Consider the following 25448-nt stretch of genomic DNA (forward strand, 5'->3'; position numbering starts at 1 on the left):
AAATAAGAACAGCTGGCTCCAGGGCTGGGAACATGGCTCAGCAGCCAAAAGTGCTTACTGTATAAGTGTGAGGACCTGAGTTTGACTCTCCAGAACAAAGGTAAAATTTGGGCACATAATGCTAATTCCTGTAATCCCAGTTCCTGTACCTAGATAGGAGATGGAGACAGGAGAAAGGAATTCATGGACCAGCTAGTCCGACATATACAGCAGAAAAACAAAGTGAGCCCTCATCTCAAAGTGGAAGACAGAAACCAAAGACCAGCACTGGGGTTGTCTTCTACATGCCACACATAGGCACTCTTATTTACACACACGAATGCAGTTGCCTACCAGGGCTCTTTAGTTAGAGGCAGCATTAATTCTTTGGGAACTAGGAATGTCAGCATTAAATATTATCCTCAGAGGTAAGACATACCAAAGTTCTTTGCAAAATATTTTATTGCAAAATATCTGTTAGAAAAAAAACTTGCATTGTCAAGCAATGATTGTTAAAGTAAGAATTTATTAAGAAGCACTCTAGCCAATCAATACTTGGACAGCATAGAGAGGAGCAGATGTCATATTTGACTTGAGAATACTCGTGTTGTTTCCTACCATGTATTTGCATTTTGAATGTTTTGGTTTTCTTTTTTTTTAATTTTATTTTATGTGTGTGCATATGTCTGTGTGGGTACCCATAGAGACCAGAAGAGGGCACCAGGTTCCCTGAAGCCAGAATTGCAGGCATTTATGAGCTGCCTGGTATGGATGCTGGGATTTGAACTCTGGTCTTCATGACTGAGCAGCAAGTGCTCTTAACCACTAACCATCTCTCCAGCCCCCCCCCCCCCCGTTTTTTTCAATTCAAGTCAAGACAGGGTCTCTCTGTAGTCCCAGTTGGCCTGGAACATGCTACGTAGACCAGACTAGCCTCATTCTCACAGAGATTCACCTGCCTCTACCTCCCAAGTATACCACCATGCCTAGCTTATTTGCATTTTTTTTCTTTATCCTGTGTGCCCACACATGCTATTTATTGCGTTTTATTTTCTTGTAATGAATATGAAAGGGGATTAAGGGCTCAACAAAAGTTATAATGCCATTAAGGAACAAAAACTTTCTCAAAAAGTCTATGGAATCAGAGTTTTGTGGGTTGAAAGGGGAGAGAAAATAAACCAGGACAGGAACTGATCCTCCATGAACTTAGTGTAGTTTCAGAGCTCCTGTGTTAGATAGAGGTCTGCTGTTAGAACCCACCTCTGGTGAGTTCTGGGAGTAAGTGTAAGGGAGAAAGAATAGTTTTCACTTAAGGAGAGGAGAATTGTCATGCTAAATCGAGTCATGGAGCATCATGGAGTTAATCTTTTCCCCTTTCCATCTTGCTTACAACATAAAGTCACTCCACACACTGCACTTTAGTTTAAATAAAACCTTAAAAAAAACCAAACAGGTAGTATATTTTCAAAGAATCTTAAGTTGATATTCAGCCTCTTGTCACAATTTTAGATTATATAACTCTCATTCATTCTCCAAAATGACACTAATTCTCTGAGAAGCCCCATCAACACCAATCAAGCTGAGTGTCAGTTCTTTATGAAACACAAAGTTGAACAAGGTATTGTAACATCCCTGCCTTAAGAGGCACCAATTCAAAAGGAGAATCAAAAAGTCAGTAAAACATTCGGAAAATGGATTTTTAAAAAAAATCAAGCTTAATTGTTTTTGAGGCAATGAGAGGAGAAGAATAGTATAGAAACAAGTTTAAGGTTGTTTTAAGCAAGTTTGTAATGTCAACATGGATTGTGAGGTGTTTCAGTCAAGTCTTCTGCACCTTGGTCCCATTTTCTTTTTCCCTGAAAGGCTGTGAAATACCTTATAGGGTAAGATGAATGAAAACAGAGTTGTCTGCAGAAAATAAGGTAAAGTCCAGTTTAGAGGCAGAGCTCAAAGCCTGTCATCAGACTTGCCTGGGGTAACCAATTGGTGTCATTCATTCATTCATTCATTCATTCCAAAGATATTTATTGGGTATATATTATGTGCCAAACACAAGCTGAAAGTTTAACATATGAGAGATTTATTAAGTAAAACAGAAATATTTGCTCTCACCTGGAAACATTTCTTATGGATTCAGAAAAGAGGTATTGGTGGATCTGTGGTCAGGGTTCGAGGGAGCCTCTACATGCAGTCAGTAGAGGCAATGGTGTGTCAGGTCACGTCTATCTTAAGTCCCCTCGTGGGCTGGTGCTATTATGTCGAAGCATGTTTCATCAAAGGCAGGTGTATGAGGAGTAATAACATATCTGACAGTTGGCTGGTTACCCTGTGCTGTTCAAGAATAAAGGCCTGGCTCTTCAGTGGAGGCAAGCAGGCCCTTGTGCACAGCCACTTACAAGTAGCCAGCCTTGGAGGTTAGAGTAAAAGGTGCTGGTTCACATCAATCTACAATGCCTTCTGATTCGTCCTGCAGTACAGGCTGTTTTTCCTGTCTACCTGAGAGCTCAGGGATGAAGTGAGCCTGAGAGTAAATAGAAGGGTGGGACTGTGTCCCCTGAGATGTGGGCGTTGTGTTCACCAGCACTGGTAAGAGCTGCAGAAACAGAAGCCACAGATAGCACCTCACTGGTTGCTCTAATTACTCAAGCAACTGTGTGTTTAGTCAGATGAATTGACAATAGACCAAGCAACACATTGAAAAGCCTCCTGAAGTGGCAAATCTCAGTGCAAATGATCACCGTGGTCATTTTGTTTTCTGTTAGCTTTTAGTAGCTGCCTCCTCTGTGCCTGGAACTCTGCTATGAGTTTTGAAGCGCTGCAAAGTTGGTGTTAGTCATGGATTTTCTGACTATATCATTGTGGTTGTTTGGTTGGAACTGGAACCTGTACCTAGTAGACTTTCAGTTAATCAATTAAAAAGACATGTTTTCGCTTTTGTAGGACCTCAAAGGTATAGACAATGCCCTGCATTCAAAACTTTCAAAAACCAGTGCATTGAAAATCTTTCTTAGGCCAGGCATGGTAGCACAGCCTGTCATCCTAACACTTGGGAGGCAGAGGCAAGAGATTGAAAGTTTGAGGCTTGCCTGGGCTACATAGTGAGTTCAAGACCAGCGTAAGTGACAGAGCAGTAACCCATCTGGAAAAAAAGGGGGGGGGGGCTCTGGATGTAGCTGAATGATAAAGCGCTGTGGAGCCTGTACAAGATACTGGGTTCAATACCCAGCACTAAAGAAGAAAGAAACTCCCTTAGTTCTGTAGTGCTTTTGACTCCCGAACTGCCCTACTGTGAACTGCTTTTGGTGAATCATGCCGCCGCTAGCATTGCTGTGTCTAATTACAGCTCTTAAAAAGCACAGAACATCAAAATGGAAAGCAAAACACTCTGAAATTTAGTAGAAAGTGGTTTTTTTTTTTTTCAAACCATTGATTAACCCTGTGCTATAAGTAGGGCCTGGAATGCTAATTGTTCATAATTTCCAACCTTAATGTAAATGATCATTAAAAGTACCATGCCTTTTTAAAAGACTACAGCGGTCTGGATTCACATGTGCTTAAGTAATTCTCAACTAGTAAAAGGAAATGGTAATTTCGGTCTCGTCCAGGTAACCTAGAATTGTTGCCTTGTAAATGCAAGTTTTTATTGCTGTCCTTGGGGAAACCTATGGAAGTGAAGTAGGTCACTCGTTACTGACTGAATCTTCAGCATGATGGAGAAACTTCTGTGCAGGAGCTCTGCTGCTCCCTTGCCAATGTCCTTCAGAGGGGCAAAACCTGAAAAGGGGGCAGCTGAACTGGGCAACGCTCCCTGAGCAGCACAAGCTCACTGTGACTCAGACACTATACCTGTAGCGGGCTGCCTATCAGAGTCTGAGTCTCTTAAGTTGAGAACCTTTTTGTATCCATCACGCAGTAACTGTGTTTTGCTCCAGGTTAACTTGTGAGGAGGACATGAATCATTGTTGTGAGCTTGGTAACCTCCACTTGTTAAGAAGCAGAGACTGGCTTCTATTATTTTCATTGATGATTTTTTACTTTTTGTGAGAATATTTAGGAAATTAGGGAAGATAAAGCAGTCTCAACTACTAATACAAGCAGACCTCAGGGTGATCTGAAATGGCATTCACTCTACTACTGAAGTGCAAACCGTATAAATGTTTGCTTTCATTCACCCTGTCATCCCCACACCTATTCTCATTGATGTAGTAAGTACTCAAGTATTATCTTAATAGTGGAATTCCCAGGGTTTTGCTCTGCTGTATTGAACTGCTCTCTTCTCTGGTGTCTGTCTCCACTGTGGCTCCGTGTGCTCGTGGCCTTGCTCCCTCGTGGTTTCTGCCTATTTCCCTCTCTCTGTACACCTTTCCTTTTTCATGCCCTGACACTGTGTGCTGATTGTTCATCTCCCATTCAGAGAGGTTCTGGTTAGATGGGTTCTGTGTGTAGCACTGTTATCGACCATGCGTCTGTGGTTGCCTTTGGGTCAGAAGCCCAAGAAGTAGTTCAGCTTTCTGTGGCAACTCACAAGGTTGCAGGGTATAAGGTGTGGTCTTGTTCATAAGAGGATCATGATTGTGGTAAACACTTAAACACAATAGTCTCAGAAGTTAGTTTGGGTGGTATTCAGTTATGTTCTAGACCAGATTCTAAGATATGAGAGAATACCACATCAGGCTAGTTCATTGTTAGAGTCCTAGAGCTTGGCACAGTGTTGGGTACATAGTAGGCACTGGAAAAATACTGGCTGGATGAAGGCTGATGAGGGAGGAAATTCTATGATCCAAGATACGCTAGGGACACAATGGGAAAGGTTAAACAGTAGGGCAAATGTACTTGAACAACTTTTTTTTTTTTTTGGTCTTTTTGAGACAGGGTCTCCCTGTAGCCCCAGCTGTCCTGGAACTCACTATGTAGATCAGTAAATGAATCAATGCAGTTACTGGCAAACTTTACTTTTACATTATGTTAAGAAGCAATGATTACAATAGTATAGAAGTTATAGTTGCTTAATATGTCCATACAGGAATAGTTACCTTAAGACAATGAAGTCTAGAGTTACTCATTTTCCCATGGATTTTCATCATCTGAAAAGTCATCCTTTAGAAAAGATTATTCCAAGAGTGTTATCAGGTCAGGATTAGGATTTGTTGAAGGGGGCTGATATATATTGGCTTGCTTAAATTGAACTGGAATCATATATATATATATATATATATATGTGTGTGTGTGTGTGTGTGTGTGTGTGTTTTTGTTTCTAGATTCAATAAAAGGGAGGGGCGTCTTTCTGGCCCATGCATTTTGAGTTCCATCCCCTTTCCTCAATCACCATATAAATACTCAACACTAGTGACAAGGCTGGGCTCTTCTTCTTGCCAGGTCTCTTTGACTTAACAGAGGAATTAGAATTATGAGAAACTTTTGCTTGGCCCTCTTTGTTTCTTTGTTTACTTGGGCCTCCCTGTAGCCCCAGCTATACTCTTTGTGTAGACCAGGTTGGCCTCCATCTTACAGAGATTCACTTGCCTCTGCCTCCCAAGTGCTGGGATTAAAGGCTCATGCCACCATGCCCAGCTACTTGGTCCTATTTTGAATGCTGATCCGAAGTACACTTTGGTTCCACATTTGGGTCTCACTTTTTGACTGATATAGTTGTTCTGGGTACTGGTCCTTCTGCTTTGCACCTATGAGGAACTGGATAAACACTTATTAACTTGAATTACTGTAAGCCTGTATAATGCTTGCTTCAAACTGTTTAACATTGTCATAAATGTTACCATGAAACTTTTAAATTAATAAATGTTTATTATCTTGTCTCCAGCCCAGCAGAGAAAGAAAGATAAGGAGAGTGTGGGGGGATTAATGAAGACTCCCAGCCATAACTGTAACAGCAAAGTCAGAATGAATGTAGATGTTGCAACCATATAAACTGGGCAAAGACCCTGGCTCTGTCTCTTAATGCTGTTGTTTAAGCAAGATAATTAGTCTTAGTGCTCCATCTGCAGAGCAGTAGTCACTATAGTACCTGTCTTGGGAGGAGCAGTGAGAGAAGCGAATGAACGGAAAGCTCTTGTTTTGGGGCCTGGCACAAAGAATAAGCACTTAGCAACATTAGTGATTATTGTTGTCAAGAGAGTTGTTTTGAAATACAGAAATCTTTTTTAAGTAGCAAATTCACTAATATACTTTTCTTTAAGTAATGCAATTTTACAAAACAATTTTGGAGAGAAAGAGATAATGCTTTTATCCTTCTATTATACAAACTGACCGTAGGTTCACAGGTACTGACCTGTAGGTAAAAAACTCTTTTTCCCCGTACTGGGAATTGAACCCAGGGCCTCATGCAGCCAGGCAGGTGCTCTACCACTAAGCTGTGTCCCTAACCCTTGATTTTTACTTTTTACTTTGAGACAGAGTCTCACTAAGTTGCCCAGATAGGCCTTAAACTTGTAACCTTCTACCTCAGGCTCCTGAGTAGGTGGGATTGCAGGCCTGCACCCAGGTCCAACAGTTAAAGAATATCTTGATCTGTAAGTTCCATCTCTTTTCTGCTGAATAGCTTTTGAAACTCAGAGGCATTTCTAAGGAAGTATCCCATAGATCATCCACAGAAAGAAGTGTGGGATTCACAGTGGGATTTCTAGTGGCATTGCCCCCACTTTCACTTTATGAACATAATTAATAAAATACATACTGCCTGACAACTTGAACTGATACCAGAAAGACATTGATTCATTATTTAATTTTTTTCTTTTGTGGTTATATAGGTGAGACAGGTATTGGCAAATCCACGTTGATGGACACTCTGTTCAACACCAAATTCGAAAGTGACCCAGCTACTCACAATGAACCAGGTGTCCGGTTAAAAGCCAGAAGTTACGAGCTTCAGGAAAGCAATGTACGGCTGAAACTAACCATTGTCGACACTGTGGGATTTGGAGACCAGATAAATAAAGATGACAGGTACGTCTTAAGACTTTGAAGAGATAATAATGAATGAGGAGATAGGAGGCGCCATCCTATTCAAAGGCTGAATGTTTCTGTAGCTGTGGAACTTGGTCCTTTATCACCTGAAAGATACAACATTCTTGTCCTCAGAGAAATTTTCTCCCTTGATATCAGAATTGGAGAACAAAACTGATTCTAACTTGTAAAGCAGAAAAGGCATTTGTTAAAGGGAATAGGTAATTTACATTATTTTGTAAGGTCTTTGAGCCAAATTTTCTCATTAGGAAGAGCAATCTGGAGAAATAGCCAACCATCCTGTAGAAAGGTGTTTAACAGGAACTAGAGAGATGGCTCAGTGGTTAAGAGCACTGGCTGCTCTTGTAGAGGACCTGGGTTTGATTCCCAGCACCCACATAGCATCTAACAACTATTTGTAATTCCAGTTCCAGGGAAATCTGATGCCCTCTACTGGCCTTTATAGGCATTGTACACACATGGGCACTTATAACACACACACATAAAATAAAAATAAATAAGATGCTAACAAAAATTCTTGCCATCAACCTCCTTAAATTACTTGGTACCCATGAAACCAGGGGGAAAGGACCTCCATTAGAGCTGTCCCATCTAAGCAAGTGCCTTCCCCTGGCTTCTTCCTGCTTGGGGCCTTTGCTTGTACTGTTCACATTTGCTTCCAGGTTTTTGTATAGCTGCACCCACTTGGCTAAGATTAAGCTACATCCAATATATAGCTGCAGAAGAGTCTGGAAGATGCAAAATAAATTCTTCAAAATGAGGCATTATAATGTAAAAGGATTTTGGAATCAGCATCTGCCATTACTTATTTTCCTGGTCCCAGGAGGCAGAATGGGTATTTCCCTTAATCCCCAGATTCATACAGATTTGGATGAAACTCAAGACAAGAAGTCATAGTCCAGGATTTAGGAGACCACCTGTAGTCTGGGTTTTGCTAATGACAAGCCATGGATCTGTTTCTAATGTTGAGGCAGTTATACTAGGTGTGCTTCATATGGTTCTATGCTTATGTGGAGACCTAAGAAACTGCACTCAGCTAGGCATGGTGGTGCACACCTTTAGTCCCAGCACTCAGGAGGCAGAGGCAGGCTAATCTCTAGGAGATCAAGGCCAGCCTGGTCTACATAGCAAGTGCCAGGCCAACTGGGGCTACAGGGATACTCTGTCTCAAAAAGACAAAAAAAGGGGGGCGGGGCGACTATATTGTTAGGCCTTAAAGAAGGATGTGGTAATAGTAAGGAGTCACCTTGTAATTTGTGGAAAAAGTGACATTTGTTCCTAAAATCCCATAGTGAAGAAAGCTCTTTTCATGAAGTATCTGTTAGGAAAATCTTGTGGATTTCCAGTTGGCACAGGAGGAAAGTGGTATGAAAGTGGTATGAGAGACACTTGTGGGTCCTTCTGTGAGGGTTTGGGTCTTCCTCTAGGCTGCTCAAAGTTGGGCAGCACTTTGGGTGCAGAATTAGCAAATGGTATCTGAATAATGATAGGATTCAGTCAAGCCTAATAAGAAATTTAGGTCAACTGGATGGATTCAAATTTCCTCCAAGCAGAGAGGATTACCTAATTAGGTAACTTATACTACAAAATCTTGTGTATATGTAGTAAAAGAACTTGTTTAACTTACTTAAAAAATAAAATATTTTAAAAGCATTTTGGCATAGCAGTTTGTATACAGATACAGAGTTTCTAGCTACCAGTGAATTCTTATGTAGTCATTCATAAAACTTGACTGTGATTGATCACACAAACTTGAAGCCTTCATCATAAAATACTGTAGTGAGTTTTTATTTTCATGACATTCAGCCCATTTGTAAAGCCACATAAGTTTGGGTATGCACTCTGAGTTTCTGTTTGCCCTTCCTTAAGGGGAGAAGTTAATTAAACTTGCCAGTGTGTGATCTGGGTTATCAGTACTCCAAGATCATGCTTCCACTCTGAAGGTCAGCAATCCCCATTCTTCAACTTTGACTTCAAATGTCTTGAGTAGTTAATATATTCTGTTTATTCTCAAACTGTTACCTGAACCTCCAATCTGTAACCTCCTGCTTTGTTTTCTCTAAAAGAAATTGGGTAACAATTGGTTAAAGGTAAATGGATTTATTTGAGGTTTGCCAAACCAAGGAGAGAAAGAACTCAATTTCATTCTACCACCATGCCTATGGCAACCTTAAGACAAAAGCCATGAGATTACATGGTTCTTTCCTGGGGGACAAGGGGTCTGAGCCCCAGCATGCTTCCATTGTTACAGGCTGCCTATACATTCAGTCTGGAGGATCGGTTAGAGTTTTACAAGTTATGCTCTTACAAAAAGAGATTTAAGAAGGTTAAAACCATCCCAGGTCCTAAGATGATTCTATAGACATTTTGGGGCAGTGACCATATTATGGGACTGTCTGGTCCCTTTGAGTAATCAGTATATAGAAATGTTAGGGGATACTCAAACCTCCAAACCATGTTAAATACCAGTTTTTTAAAATTTTTAATATTTTTTCTTTTATGTGTATGAGTGTTTTGCCTGCAGGTATGCAATTGCACCACCTGAGCGCAGGACCTGCAGGAGGCAGAAGAGGCCATTGGATCCTCTAGAACTGGAATTATGGATGGTCATTAGCTGTCATGTGGGTGCTGGGAACTAAACCCAGATTTTTTGCAAGAGCAACCAATACTCTTAACCACTGAGCCATTGCTTCAGCTTTTAGGGCCAGAGTTTTAAAACAGATTATTCTTTTTCCTCAAAATGGTGTGCATTTGTTTTTATAGTTGTATTTTATAAAAAGAAACTTGAAATCTTTTTTATGTAGATGTATGTATCTTCTAGATACATTTTAAGAATTCCTGATAGGAAAAAAATCCACCCAGTAGTGATAGAAATATTTAATTCATGCTGAGCACCAAGGTTTATTTATCTGCACAGTACTTTAAGTACTCTGCAGTAGACATCGCCCTGTGATAACATGAGCAGTTGTTACATTAGTGAGGATTCTATTTTACATATGATCAAAGTGGACTGTCTGCACGTTGAGCTGGTCTGGGGGCAGCCAGTCTCTGACCCTGCAGCTGTATGGTTGCTCTTCCTGTGACCTCAGTGCCAAGGCCTGCTGGGGAGGTTGCCCCTGTAGGCCATTTGTAATGCCAAGTGAAACAAATGAGGAGAAACCCTGGGGGCCAAGAAAAAGGTAAAGTGCATTGTGGGAGCTGGAGACAGCCAAGGGCTTCTGTTTACTGCACTGCCAAAGACCATGCTCAGAGCAAAGCATATCTCCCAGCTCTTCGCTGAACAGATTTCTCCCTGGAGTTAAGGAATTTCATGTTTATGCATTTTCTGGTTGGATTCCTGTCAGGATTCCCACAGGATTGAGAACCATCCTCCATCCAGCATCTTGTTGCTAAAATGCTGTGTGTCTCAACAACTACCGCTCTTTTGTTCCCCTCATCTCTAAAGGGACCTTCCCTTAGGCTGGTGGGTTTTCACTGGCTAGCAATGAGCAGCAAATGGCTAAGCTAGCTCAATGCAGAGTCTCATGTTTGCATCTGGAGTCCTCTTTAAGAAATTATCTGACTCATTTGGGTCAAATAATAGTTTCCAAGGAGATTCAGAAGAGAGGAAGTGTGATATTAACCTAACCTAGATACCAAATATTTTTTTCCTCTGAAATTTCTTGACTATTGCATAACCTCTTTGAAATAACATGTGGAGCTCTATTACCCTGTGCCTCCAAAGGTTTGTTGACACTTGACTGCTTAAAAATAGTTACTGGACAGTCTCAGCTTCCATCAGATAATTGGAAGTGCGTATTGTATCAGCATTTAACTGTATGGGAAGGGATGCCCGCTTTCTCTAACCCAGAATTATTTTTACCTACTTTGGGGATTAGGCAAGCTTTTGCCATAGATGCTCGACATCAAGAATGTCCCAGTTTGTTTATGTAGACTTTGGACATGGTGACATTCCTGCACCATTATCTGCCTTTGACCAATGCTGGCTAGAGGGAGGCAGGCAGGAAGAGAGATCTGGCAGAGTTTCCTGTTGTGTTTAAGTCTTGTTTAAGACTTAAACTTCCTTGCTGTGGCTGTCTGTATTCATGGATGAAGAAGGAAAGGGTCCTTGAAGAAAGGATTGACCAAGTTTTGCTGCCTAACTAGAAATACACTAGGTTTACTCCACCTTTGGGGGATTGAGGCTGTCCATTCTACACCATGAACTGTAAGGTAACCTGCAGGAAAAGCATGGATAACCGAGTCCACTGAGAGACTCCTCAAACCCAGTCTTTACCACAGCTACAAACCAGCAGTGAAGTGCAGTGTTTGACTTTTAAATTCCAAGTTTTTAGCCAGCTTCCTGGGAGAGGTCGTCCAGAGGTAAGGAAAATTGTCTCTGGCTAACAGATAGTAAGAGAAAAAGAAAAACACGTTAAAGCTTTAGTCATATGTAAAATGGAGTCAGTCTCCAAATAATACCATTGGCCATTTTGCAGGAATGATCAGTGAGTGGACTGAGTGGATAGCAAACATTGTATAAAATAGCTTTCTCCTGTAATTTTAGGGTGACTATCTTTCATTTTGTTTTATTTTTTTTAATGACTGGAAGTATATAAATGAGTAATGGGTATCAAGGACTATTTCCTTTAGAGGAAATTGGGTTAAATTATCAAGCTGATTTGATTCCCCTGGCCCCCTACACACACTTCATATAGTTACAATCCAGAGAAATCTATATTGGCCACACAGGGAAACTAGAACTATAACAGGGAAACTAGAAAAACTAAATTCAGCTTCTTTATCTTTCTATGAATGGAAACAACAAAAGGTAGAAAAGTGAAGGAAAAAGTGGAAACTTTGCTTCAAGGATCATGAAGGAAGAACAGACTATAAGCTCACTTTTCTTAAGAGGAAGCTGTCCCATTGTTTCCTTCCCATAATGAAATCTTTAGCCTACAGAGTAGTGGTTTCAGGAAATTGTTCTCTAAGAGTAATGTCTTTTGTTTGTTTATGATGATGTAAGTTCCTCCCCTACTTTTCTTTCTTTTTTTTTTAACTTTTAAAAACCTCAAGCCACTTTCCTTTTATTGATTGAATTTTTTGCCAGTGATGTTATCATGAGACAGATGAGATTTTACGCTTAGCTGTGCGAAGGCAGAAGGGGTCTCCATGTTGAACTCCGGGTTTCTGGTGTGGACAGAATGCAGGGGAAGCATGGGTTCTGGATGCAGATAAGGTGCAGGGCTCATATGGGCCATACCTAGAAGAGCAGTTAGAATATACAATAAGCCGTTGGTGGACAGGTCTGAAGCTCAGGGTAAAGTCGGGCTAGAGCTAGACATTGGTAGTTTCTCATTAAAGAGGTGGTAAGGAAAAGACTGAATACATGTGGTTTTCCAGAGAGACCACAGAGTGGGAAGAAGAGAGAGTGAAAGACTGGCCAGGAGTTTGACATAGGCAGCAAAAAGAAGCCTAGGATTTGAAGAGAACAGAAGATTTGAGTTCAGTTCAGAAAGCATTCCTCACAGAAAGAAGGAACCTTATGCTTCTCACGACTTTGGAGGTTCACATTAAAACCAGAGGCAAGAAGAGAAATTAATAGAAAGCAGAGCCATGCTCTGACTGTGCTTGAAAGAACACAGGGACAGCGCAGACTCCTTCCTGAGGAGGCAGGAAGGACACATGCTGGGAGCTGCCTTTCCTCCTTGTGGGTGCCCTGAGGATCCTAAACCCCAAAGATGCCTCAATATCAGGAAACCGAAGCCTCAGCTCCCAGTTGTGGGTGGCTTGGAGTGGCCTGGGCTACTTCCCCACAGGGTGGAGCTCAGTAGCTGATAGTCACTGCGGAAATGGGTGGTGTAAAGAGCATGGAATTCCTGGGTATTTTTTTTTCCTCTCTCCTTTTTCTTTTCTTTTTCTAATTTAAAAAGTCCCAACTTTATTTGCTGTATTTTTGTTTATGATTTTATGAAAGTTATGTCTTTGTGCACATCCTTTACATGTACTAGTTCATTTTTCACTGTTGCTCTCCGATAAGAAATATTATTTTACCTTTTATTTATTTTGGGGCAGGGAGACAGTTTCTTGTAGTCAAGGCTGGTCTGAAATTTGCAATGTAGTGGAGGCTAGCCTCGAATTCTTGCTCTTCCTTCTGCCTGTTAGCTACTGGGATTATAAGTTTGCACCACTACACCCTTGTTTTATTTAGGGGGACAGTGAGGTACAGAAAGTTTCAGTGACTTGTTCAAGGCCATGTGACTATACCACCTGCTTTTGGTCTCAAGTCCTTTGGCCCAAATTCTCTTTTCTAACCACCACAACTATCTCAAAATAACAAATATTATTGTTATATAATACATGCCTATATTTCAGAATTGGGAAACACAAGAGAATCTTTTCAGGCACTTATCCTTTGTATTAGAATTTTGCCTGCCGTGACTCGGAGCTCTGAAATTGCTGAAGCATATTTTATCCTTTTTTAAACCTCTAGAGAACTCTGTATGCTTACATTTTTGTCAGTGGATTATAATCAAATCACCAAGGAAGGATACTATGTATCCTGCAGCTGTTTAGTAGTTGGGTGTGGTGGTGCCACATGCCCCCCAGCAGGAGGGTCATGAATTTGACTAGGGACTAGCATAGGCTACATAGCAGGTTGAAGGCCAGCTTGTGATCCATAGCAAGATTGCCTTAAGAAACCTAAACAAGCAGCTGGCAAGATAGCTCATTTGGTAAAGTGCTTGCCCAGGTAAAAAAAAAACAAACCAGGTGTGGTGGTGCATGCTTATAATCCTAGGGCTGGGGAGGTAGAGACAGGAGGATTCCTGGGGCTTGCTGCAGCTAATCTAGTCTACTTGGTGAGTTCCAAGCCAGTAACAAATCCTGTCTTCAAAATCAAGGTGGATGGTCCCTGAGGAGCCATCCCCAAGGCTGACCTCTGCTCGTGTACTTCTGTACACACATCCACAAACACACAAGTGCGCACGCACACACAACAAAAACAAAACAAAAGCTCTTTACTAATTGTCTTGTCTTGGTCATAAGACTGTCAACCTTGGTCATAAATCTGTAGTTTGCTTTTGTGGCTCTAGTTTCTTAGGGTGGCTGTTGTTTTTATCATAAGCATTTGTAGTACCTGTTCGAGGTTTTCAGTTTAATTGGTGGGTCTAAATTTGGGTATTGAAAGATTTTTATTTTCCTTACAACTGAATTGGTCCTCAGAAAGTAAGTTTGGGGAGAATTAACTCCTTGTATTCCTAACAGATATGCACTCCCCCTGAATGGTTCCCTTGTAGACTGAAAGGGTTAATGGATTTTCCACCTAACATACTGCTTCCTGGAGGATATGTGGTTTACTAATTGTGTATTCCTGATATGTTATTAATGTTTTTTTGTGGTCAGTTAACAGAATCCATACATAATTATCCAAAACAGACTTGGTAAGGAAAGGAGAGGGTTATAAAGTTTATTGTTGTACAAACTGTTTCATCTTGGATTCTGGGCATAGTGGCAGTGCATGCCTTTAATCCCAGCACTGGGGAGACAGAGGCAGGCAAATCTCTGTGAGATTGAGGTCAACCTGGTCTACATAGTGAGTTCCAGGCAGGCTGGGACTAGGGAGACCCTGTGGGAAAAACAAAAAAAAACAAAAAAAAAACAAAAAAGACCCCAGAAAAACCAAAATGTTTCATGTTGGAAAGAATTTTAAATCACAGTTGTCCAGGCTTGCCAATTTCTTAATGTATTCTTGGAATGCGTACAGGCCCCACAGAAATGCAGAGAACCCAGCCCCTCACCCCCCATCTCTGAAGAGATGGGCAGAGGACCAAGGAAAACAGCCAGTGACAGGAATCTCTGTTCTGAAATCACAAACTATTCATTTTGTGCACCAATGCCACTCAGCTGCTAGAAGCTATCAGAATCACTTACTGAGATGGAGTTTGAAAGTCTAGTACATGAAGTCTTAGAAGACTGTTCCATCTAGAAGGGAGCATGGGCAGAGGCCCAGGGCAAGGAAGGACTGATGTCAGGGCCAGTACAAGTAAGTGGTTGTATGTTGCTAGAAGAGAAGAGAGCCAGGGCAGGGAAGGTAGAGAACATGGGCCCTAGCTCGTAGGGTGGAGGGAATCATGGGTGATGTTAGTGGGGGACTGACTGCACCAACGTGCAGGAGTTTGGGGACTAGAAATGTGGGTTTTAAAATGTGTTTTATTTATTTTATTTTTTGGGTTTTTGAGACAGAGTTTCCCTGTAGCCCCAGCTGGCCTGGAACTCGCTTATGTAGACCAGGCTGGCCTTGATCTCACAGAGATCTGCCTGCCTCTGAAAAATTTGTTTTTAAATGTTCTTCTTTGTTCTAGCTGTAAGCCAATAGTGGAATATATCGATGCCCAATTTGAGGCCTACTTGCAAGAGGAGTTGAAGATTAAACGTTCTCTCTTCAACTACCATGACACGAGGATTCATGCCTGCCTCTACTTCATTGCCCCTACCGGACATTCACTGAAGTCTCTGGACCTGGTCACCATGAAGAAGCTGGACAGCAAGGTACCGAAGCCAGTGGTTCTGTCCACACACTCCTTACATCACTGTTGCCCTAAGGCCCCCGTTTTTTATTTTTATTTTTTTCTCCAGTGCATCTAATTTGTTTGTTTTCCTAGATTACAGAGCCATAAAGTTTGGCTGTGTGAGGCAAATACCTAAAAACCTCTTCTGGATATTAGGAAAAAATAAGACAAAACTTGCACACAAAGTATATTCAGTTCTTAAACCAGAGTTGAAATATGAACTTGAAGTTTATTTATTTTCTTCAAAACCTTTTCCTAAATCACTCTTCTGAAAGTTTATAAAAGTTTGGTACTAACTTGAAGTTGACTGTGAGCTTTTTGCCTATGTGAGGACAGTCTAGCCTTTTAGATTTTAAAACTGTATCGGAGGTCTTTACAGGAAGTAAAATCTTCATTTCATTTTGGCTCTGAGCCTGACACATTTGTAGCCTCTCTTTTTACAGCTTTTGAAGGAAGGAGCTATTAAGTTTGGTAAAATTTGATGTCTAATTTTATAGTTAATTCAGTTTTCTGTTTTGGAATAAACAGAAGACAATACATTCTGAATGAAGATGAGATATATGGCATAAAGAGCGACCCCAGGACTAAGCGGTGGCATTTCCTCTAGACTCTAACCACTTTTTGCACTCACTGGAGAGTCTTAGTGGATGTTAAAGACCCCCGGAGGACTTTGTTGGGTATACCCTCACCCCAAATAACACTGTTCAAACGGTGCTTTCTCTGTAGAGAAGTGGGATATTGAGAGGACAGGCTTAGCAGATCAGCCTGCCCCCAGGCTCCTTTCTGGACCAAACCTTAGCAGGCCAGGGAGGCTGAAGTCTAGGCTCCTTGGGCTTCTACCATATACAGTCACAGTGGTTTACAGAAAGATACTCTGCTGGCCTCAAAGCATTATTATAACCGAAGTCTTCTGAGAGAATGAGTAGAAACCTTTCCTTACCGTATTCCAGGCTGTGAACGTTGGTTCCTGGGAGCTTTGCCTTGCCGCTGCCTTGATGGTGGTGGATGCTGTGTGGGGAGGGATGCTTCCTTTTGCCCTGTCCTTGAAAACAGGCAGGTCCTCTTGCTCTCCAGGCATCCATTTGTCACAGACATTCTGATGAAAGGAGGGTGATGTGGCTTTCTATCTGAGGGCTGAGTATGTAATCCAAGCCGAAATATCCCACAAGATGAATGTGTTAGCAGATGCAACATATTTAAAAAAGAAAAGGAAAAAATCAAGACAAAACAAATTTAAAACAAAACAAAACAAAAAAAAACGCAACCACAAAGCAGGTTAAACTTTCAAAGAACTAAATTATACTGTTGGAGAGCTAGATAGCCTATCTCAAGGCTATTATTATGTTTTAATTACAAAAAGAGGCATGCACCACCACATCCGTCTTTCAGAAAAGATTTTAAGTGGCTACTCATGAAATAGTCTGATGTCTCTATCTACCTTCATTAGTTTGGCCAGGAAAATATGACTGACTTTCATGTCGGTACTACCTCAGCGTTGAGTGTATACGCAAGGCAGTCAGCAAACACAACAGGAAGGTTTACTCCATGGTCCCGATCCAAGCTTGCTGCCTGCTGTCTGGTTGGTTCCCTTAACCAGAGGAAACTTGAGCCTGTGAGGTGTGGGATACGGTGAAGAAAAGGGCTTCTGTCAGCATGCCCTCTCATTCTGGTTTGTCAGGCGGTTTGATTTGGCCTTTGGAGAAAAAGAGAAACAAAGTGGTGCGGATGTGACCTGCATGCTTGAGCCTCAGATGTCCACAGTGTCTCATTAAAACCTCCTTAGTAACAGGAGAAGAAAACAGCTCACCTTAAAGCATGAATACAAAAAGTGTCACATCTCTAATCCCAGCATTCAGGAGGTAGAGGCAGGAGGGTCAGGATTTCATAGCCAGCCATAGCACATAGTGGTATTGAGGCTGGCTCCAAGAGACCATCTCTTGAAAAGACAAAACAAAATGTGTCCTTTGGACAGGGCTGGGAGGAAGTAGGAAAAGAATGTTCTACCTTGGGGCTTTGCTCCTGCATTCTGGGGTGGCCTTGGCTCTTATTCTGACATATCTGTTGTTAATGTTAAATTCTGAGTGCTCTCCAATTCTTTGTAACAGAGGCTCCGAAACTGAGCCTTGCTATTTTTGAACCAGGGTTTCATGTATCCCACACCAGCCTCAGATTTACTATGTAGCTGAGGAGAACCTTCAACTCCTGATCCTCCTGACTCTGCCTCTTGAGTGCTGGGGTTACAGGCCCTGTGTACCACTGTTCTCAGCTGAATCTTACTTTTTTTTTTGGTCTTTTTGAGACAGGGTCTCCCTGTAGCCCCAGCTGTCCTGGAACTCACTATGTAGACCAGGCTGGCCTTGAACTCACACAAACCCTCCTGCCTCTGCCTCCCGAGTGCTGGGATTAAAGGTGTGCACCACCATGCCTGGCCCTGAATCTTACTTTTGATACTGGACCCTCTTGTGCTATAAAGAAGTTATTTGAAAAAAAAGCCGATTTTCAGATTGGTTCTGCAAGTTTGAAAATTTGTAAGATAGATTAGTTAATATTTAAATATCTCCCAGTAATTTTCAGATCATCATAAGAAAGAAAAGATGTGAACATGCATAGGGGTGATGCTCAACTGCTTTAACCATCGCTACAGGGGTGTGCAAAAATCAAGCCCCTAAAAGGAGTGTTGCTTATTCAAAGAATCCACCCCGTTGTTACCACTATTTGTCATAAAATAATAACACTTCCTTTTACTCTAATGTTGAATGAGGTGGTACGGGAGAGGAAATTACAAATAAGTTTTCAGTATAGGATGAGAGGAAGTCAGTGTACAGAGGTGGAGCTGACATAAGCCCATGTCTTCATAATTTTGCATCTAGTAGGTTGTCTGTGTTGATATCATCTGTATTTCACAATGAGACTTACAGCTTTTATTTACTCTCCTTTTTTTCACTTGTCTAGTTCTTTTAATATGTTGGCATTATATAAAGATGGACATGTTTGTTTCACAGGTGAACATCATTCCCATAATTGCAAAAGCTGACACCATTGCCAAGAACGAACTGCACAAATTCAAGAGTAAGATCATGAGTGAACTAGTCAGCAATGGAGTCCAGATATATCAGTTCCCCACAGATGAAGAAACTGTGGCCGAGATTAATGCAACAATGAGTGTAAGTCCCCCAGTACGTATGTGGGAACCCGTGGCCTTTCTGACATCCAGTCTTAGTAGCAGCACTGCAGAGGGGCTGGAAGAGCCTGCACTGGGAACCTGAGGTCTTCGTTGGCCTCCGGCTCTGCTGCAGGTCTTTTTACCTGTGCATCACTTTCTCCACCTGTCATGCGAGAAAGTTAGTCAAGACGGTCTCAGATTTCCTTCTCACCCTGATTTCTGTGGCAAGTCTAGGAAGGTAATGCTAACCAAATACTACTTTTCACAGAGCAGCTCAGAGAAAAGAGATCTTGCTTCTGTCTGTGTTGGCAGGAGTGAGTCTCTGTCTGCCTCCCTTTTGCCTCAGTGCTTGGCTCCTGCCCTCCCCTGCATGCTGTTTCCTGGTGCTTTCCTGATTCACTAGATAAATTGGAAGCTGAGGTTCCAAGAGGAACTTGTCAGGTGATAAATGACATGACTCTTGGTTCTGTGTCACCCCGTGTGTGGAGTCTGGATGCACCTGTTTCCTCACCATTCCCACCGTACCTGTGTGTGCCGTCGCTCAGCCACAGTGACTTTTCATACTTCTTTGGTTAATGCATTATTTCTGTAGAAATAACATTCTTTACACATAGTTGATGCCCAATGACTGTTGCTGGAATTCAGTATAGTAAACCTTCTTGAAACACTGGGCAAAGCTGGAGGTCAAAGTTTTCCTGGACAATAGGCAGGAGGAATGCCATTAGGGAGGCTGATGAGATTTCCTCAGAAGACCAAAACTAGTGGGAAAAGATCTGTGAAGGGTTTTAATCAGATGTGAATGAACGATAGACATTTAGGATTGTCATGATGGACAGCACACCTTGCTGAAGTAGTGAATTCCCATCACGCATGGTTGATGGACAACAGGTGCTCTTTGGACTCAAGAGAGATGCTATAGGGAAACCTCATACAGAGTTGATTGGATAGTATGTGAGATCTCTTCCATCTCTAACATTCTTGTTGTAGGCTTTGAGAGCTTCATAATAGTAGCACCTGACATTTGTGAGGTTGATGGAACGTTTAATATGTGGCAGACACTGTTCAGGGCTTTACTTTTAATCTTGCCAACAGCCCCCCTGGGGTAGGTGCTGTAATTGTTCCCGCCTCACAATGAAGAAACTGCAGCACAGAGCCTCCATGGCGTGGCCATTGGTAGCAAAGGAAGGAGAGTTGAGCCCAGGCACTCAGACTGGCACTGATCCGTAGTACTTGGTTTTTATATGTACATGTGTGATGGTTGTATGTACATGTTCCATTTGGGTGTGTGTACATATGTGGAGGCTTGCATACTAGGGTTACATATGCACTACCACCTGGGTGCCAGGGATTCCAGACTTAGGTTTTCGTACTTGCAAGAAGAAACACAGGTACTTTGTCTTTTCCCTCTGTGTTACCCTTTCTTGTCCCCCCTCACCCCACTCATGGGCCCCTACTATTTTCATGTCACATGTATTTATTTATATTTAAATCTAGGCTTGGCAATTGCTTTTGCCACACTGAATGGAGACCCTTCCTTGGTTATGTCAGAGTGTTTCCTGGAAAGTCCTATTGCTGCTTAATTTGGGGGAGCACATTTTAGTTACAGGCTTGGGGTTTGAGAAAAAGAATGGAAACTTCCTATAGCATGTAAGAGAGACTAGGAATTTTTTAAGGTTAATTTTATTTTTAATTATGTGTATGGACGTGTTTCTGGGTGTGGTATGTGCACATGAGCATAGGTAGGTGCAGAGGCTAGAGGCTTTGGATCCCCTTGGTGGTTTTTGCAGGTGGTTATAAGCTGCCTGACACTGGTCTGGGAACAGAACTGTGGTCCTCTGTAAGAAGAGTATGTGCTCATAACTGCTGAGCCATTTCTCCAGCCTATGGACCAGGAAATTTAAATCTCTTGTGCATCACACAAAATGCCACTTGGGCAACCTGAGCTGGGGGTTCTGCCAAGTTCTGTATGGAAGAAATTTTGGCTTGAAAACGATCTCCTTCTGCTCAACCTCATCTCTAGGGAAGGGGTACTGGCTAAGGATCCATAAATAATAATTCTTGCAGCAGCTATTTCAAGTCTTCTCCTTCTTGGGTGCTACTAGAAAAGAGAGTTGGTTTTTCTCCCCCACCCAGTATATAGCTGTAACTACAAATGAAGTGATGTGGAAGAAGCGGTTGTCTTGGACACCATACCATCTCTGCTTGAGCTAAGCTTGGGTGCCAGGCCTGAGCCAGTATTTTGGTCTCAAGTGTGTTTCTGACTGGAAATTTGTATACTAATTGTTCTAGTTACTTCTTTGTTGCTGTGATAAATATCAGACCAAAAGTAACTTGGAGGAGGGAAATGGATTCATTTCAGCTTACAACTCCCAGGTCACAACTGTCACCGAGGGAAGTCAGGGCAGGAACTCAAGGCAGGAGCTGGAGCAGAGATCATGGAAGAACACTGTATTACTCCCTTGGCTTGCTCAGCTATTTTTCTTATGCAGCCCAAGCCCACCTGCCTGGGATGGCACCACCCACAGTGTGCTGGGCCCCTCCTACATCAATTAAGAAAATACCTCACACACATGCCCACTGGCCAGTCTCATGGAGGAAACTCTTCAATTAAAGTTCCCTTTTACCAGCTGACTCTAGTTTGTGTCAAGTTGACAAAAACTAACCACCACACTGATCAACTGTCTAAAAAAGTTCTGGAGCTAGGGGTATTACTTGGTAGTAAAGCACTTGCCTAGCATGTGCAGGACCTTGAGTTCTATCCCCAGCTCTGCAAAGTAGGTGAATAAAACATTTATATTCAATGGAAAGACAATGTAAACTAGACAAGTAATTGAAAATTTTCTAATAGTCACATTTAAGATGGCTCAGCAGATAGATGCTTGCAGCCAAGCCTGATGACCTGAGTTCTCTCTTTAGGATTCACACGATGGAAGAAGAGAACCAACTCCTGCAAGTTGTTCTCTGACCTCCACATACCCACTATGGCATGCATGTAACACCCCCAGCTCCGAGAGAAAAAGAAAGAAATATAATAAAAAAGCAAAAAGAATCAAAGAATTTTAAGGGCTTGTTTAATATATCCAAAAATACTAGTTCAACATGTAGACAGTTTAGAAATTACTAATGTGATACTTGTGTAGCAAGGCCTTTGAAATCAATGAGCACTTTATAATGATAGTGCATCTAAATCAGTTCACATTCATCAGAAATACCTGTGTGTTTACATTTCATGAACATAATAATCAAAAGGCAGCTCCACATCAAGTTATTCCTAACATTAAAGTTTTCAATATGTTAACTAAGATACAGTTTTTCTTTAAAATTTGCATTGCCTTGATGAAACTTTTTTTTTTTTAATTTGATTTGCACTGTAAGGAAAATGGACTTCAGACTCTTAGCAAACAAAGTATTTAATGGGAAAATCTTTTGCATTGCTTTTGTTTTAAATTTAAACGTGAATTAATTAAAAGTAAGTCAAATTAAAGAGTGACCATCTTGCTCCCTGAAGCCATAGTTCAGGTGCTCTGTGGCCACAGGTAGTGGGTGGTGGCTGTGACGGATGGCATACAGCTCAGGGTCAAGCTCCTCCTGAAACCTAGCTTGTGTGTGGCAGTGGACAGTGAGTGCTGTGTGAAGTGCAGCCACCTAACCACTCAACTCCAGCAGTTCTTCATGTTCCTGCCTTTAGGGAGAGCAACCCCTCTCTAAGGGGGGCAGAGTGTGCAGGAAGCTGTCTTAGATGGAGCTGTGGAAGGTAACGGCTCTCCTCTTCTGTTGCTCGGCAGGTCCATCTCCCGTTTGCAGTGGTTGGCAGCACTGAAGAAGTGAAGATTGGTAACAAGATGGCCAAGGCCAGGCAGTACCCCTGGGGCGTGGTGCAAGGTATGTTTGCAGAGAAAGGGTTCCTCATGTTCAGTGCCTGTGGTTAATGACTGCCCTTCTTCCCTCTGCACCTTGTGTAGGGAGGTATTGGACATGGGGCAGGCAGGAATGAGTGCCGCCTGTTTACCCCAAGCTGTCGTGGGTGTAAAGAAGAAAGTGGCTCTGAAGCAGGCAGGCAGCTGCTAAGCCCTGTGCCCTGAGGCAGCCCCTCAAGATGTTGGGTTGTGTAGGAAACTTAGTAGAAATTCCTAAAAAGGAACAAGAGTTCTTCTGGGACTTCGAACCCATAGCATCAGCGAAGTATCAGAAACATTTCCAAAGAAATGTTATTTTAGTGAATATCTGGTAATTTGGAATAATGGTGGTAAATGGGGCCCTGCTTGGTCCTGACTGCATGGAGTGGTAGAAATTGCTTTGGTTTTGAAGCCAAATGATACAGCATTTAAATCTCTCTTTGATACTCTGTTGGGAAGTCAGCTTGCTCCCTAAACCTTGACTTTTGTGTCTGCAAAGCAAGTCACTGTCTCTACTTAGCAGAATGATCACAAATGTGAAGGCCTCCCCAGGGCCCTGCCATGTGTAGGCTCTTGGTGGCATCCTGATCAGTGCTTCATTAGGAATGGAAAGTGGAGCCCACAAAGCACTTCAATGCCTTGAGACCTCGGGTCACAGGAGGGAGGGGCAATGTCAGCACCTTGGAAGCATCTCTTCAGGTTTTCAGTAGTTTCATCACTGATGGCCCTCCTCCCCTTTTCTATTGCAGTTGAAAATGAAAACCACTGTGATTTTGTGAAGCTGAGGGAGATGCTGATCCGTGTGAACATGGAGGACTTGCGAGAGCAGACACATACTCGCCATTATGAGTTGTATCGGCGCTGTAAACTCGAAGAGATGGGGTTCAAAGACACTGACCCTGACAGCAAACCCTTCAGGTATGAGGGTCACAGCAGACAGGTGCCTCAGACAGTGGTGGGGTGGCACATTGTGCACCACAGATATGCTTATTAGACTGAGGCATTGGTACTAGAGTACTTTGGGGAAGGGGATCAATAGTGTGTCTTCAGGTATTGTCATAACCACTTTGCATTATCTCAGCTAACTGATGTGGCTGTCATTATTAACATCCACATTTTAAAGGTGATGAAGCTTAAGTCACCAAAATGTAAGTAACCCACCTAAGGTCCTATGAGTAGTAAGAGAGGGGGGATGTTCTGAGCCCTTCCTTTCCTTGTGGCTCCTGAACCCAGGCTGCTTACTGTGGGTCTGTGGCATGAAGTGCCTGAGCCATGTACTTTCTAGGCTACAGCTGCTGGTTACAATTTGCCCCATTTATTTGTGCTAAACAGATTTAACTTCTCAAGGCCCTTAGGTTTTCAAGTACTCTTTTTTCTTTTTTTTTTAAGTGTGTATGTGTCCATGTGAGTATATGCCATGTGTATGCAGGTGCCCACAAGCCAGAAGAAGTGGTCAGATCCCTTGGAGCTGGAGTTATATGCAGTTGTGAGCCACCCGATGTAGGTGCTAGGAACTAAACTCGGCTCCTCTGGAAGAGTTACAAGTGCTCTTAGCTGTTGAACCATCTTTACAGACCCTCAAGTACTCTTAAGTCTTACAGTACCCTCAAGTACCACCTTTCACTGATAAGCAGTTCTAACAGAGGGTAGAAAAGGAAATCACTTAGAATGTTTATGTATTTTCCCTCATTACTGGAGATACAAATGAGATAGGAAGAAAAGAATGTAGGCTCAGTATCCTAGCACATGCCCAGCTTCTCATAGAGCCCAGTGGTAGAGAAAGGTTTGGCAGGATTGGCAGGGTTGGGGTACTAGTGACCACACCTGGGTTGGTGATTGGTGGGATTGCTCTGAGTCCATGTGTATAATGAGTGTTTTGCCTGCATGTATGTAAGTGCACCACGTATGTACCTGATGCTCTTGGAGGCCAGAAGAGAGTGTCAGATCCCCTGGAACTGGAGTTATGTAAGGTTGTTAGCCCCCATGGAGTTATGTAAGGGTGCTGGGAATCGAACCTGGGTCTTCTGCGAGAGCAGCCAGTGCTCTTAACCGACAACTTAATAAGGATCTCAACTGAGCCACTGTGTGGTTTGTCTGGACTGTGTTTCTTCTAAAGAGGGCCATAGTGCCTTCGCAGAAACTGTGTTTCCACCTGTTGTGGTTACCCCTAAGATACACTCTGATATCCACAAGCAGTAGAACTGTGAGCTAGTCAAAGAACCTGAGACAGCCTGTGCCAGTGAGACAGTTTGTCTCCTGGGTCTGTACAGCCCTTTGAGTGGGAGGGGTTTTCTTTTCTTAGAATTGCTTTGGAGATAGTTCAACATTATCTGGTCTAGTCTCTAGATACAATGCTACTGTGGACTCTCATATGCATGTCTATGTTTGGTGAGAACAAATACAAGTCTCAAGCAAAGCACTTCTAACCAAGAAGTTAACTTCTAGCCAGGTTTGCATCATTTAATCCAGTCCTGCAGGCTTGGGAGACTGATCATCTTCAACCAAATAGGATGCCACTCTGTGAGGGGAGGAGTGACAAGTCTTTTGTGCTTGAAATGTATTTGCCAGAAAATAATCCCACAAAATCAAACCCATTTTGGGGTTATTAAATCTGGTTGTGTAGAGTATTTGTTTCCATCCACAAAAATTGAATCAAGTTCCAGGGGAATCCAAAGCCCTCTTCTGACCTCTGCAGCATTGCACGACACAGGTACACTCACATACATGCAGGCAATACACTCATACACATTAAATAAAAATAATAAAATATTTTTTATTTTTGATGTACATTTGTATGCAGTTTTTTTTGTATGCAAGTATTTTGTTGAGAGTTTTTACATCTATGTTCATTAAGGATATGGGTCTATAGTTTTCTTTTTT

At 42.1% G+C, this 25448-nt stretch overlaps 1 protein-coding gene across 9 annotated transcripts in view; it reads left to right on the forward strand.

The window, feature by feature from the left end:
- Septin11 (septin 11) overlaps positions 1–25448 on the forward strand; it is a 95115-nt gene that overhangs the window by 51531 nt on the left and 18136 nt on the right. For all 9 annotated transcript variants that reach the window (XM_008843515.2, XM_008843508.3, XM_008843513.3 and 6 more), the window contains exons 3-7: positions 6744–6939; positions 15303–15489; positions 18512–18673; positions 22458–22554; positions 23318–23486. In XM_008843515.2, the coding sequence (XP_008841737.1) occupies positions 6744–6939; positions 15303–15489; positions 18512–18673; positions 22458–22554; positions 23318–23486 (811 nt within the window). The remainder of the gene's footprint in view (positions 1–6743; positions 6940–15302; positions 15490–18511; positions 18674–22457; positions 22555–23317; positions 23487–25448) is intronic.

This window comes from Nannospalax galili, unplaced genomic scaffold (genome assembly GCF_000622305.1).
Source record: "Nannospalax galili isolate Female #2095 unplaced genomic scaffold, S.galili_v1.0 scaffold800, whole genome shotgun sequence".
Lineage (NCBI taxonomy): Eukaryota > Metazoa > Chordata > Mammalia > Rodentia > Spalacidae > Nannospalax > Nannospalax galili.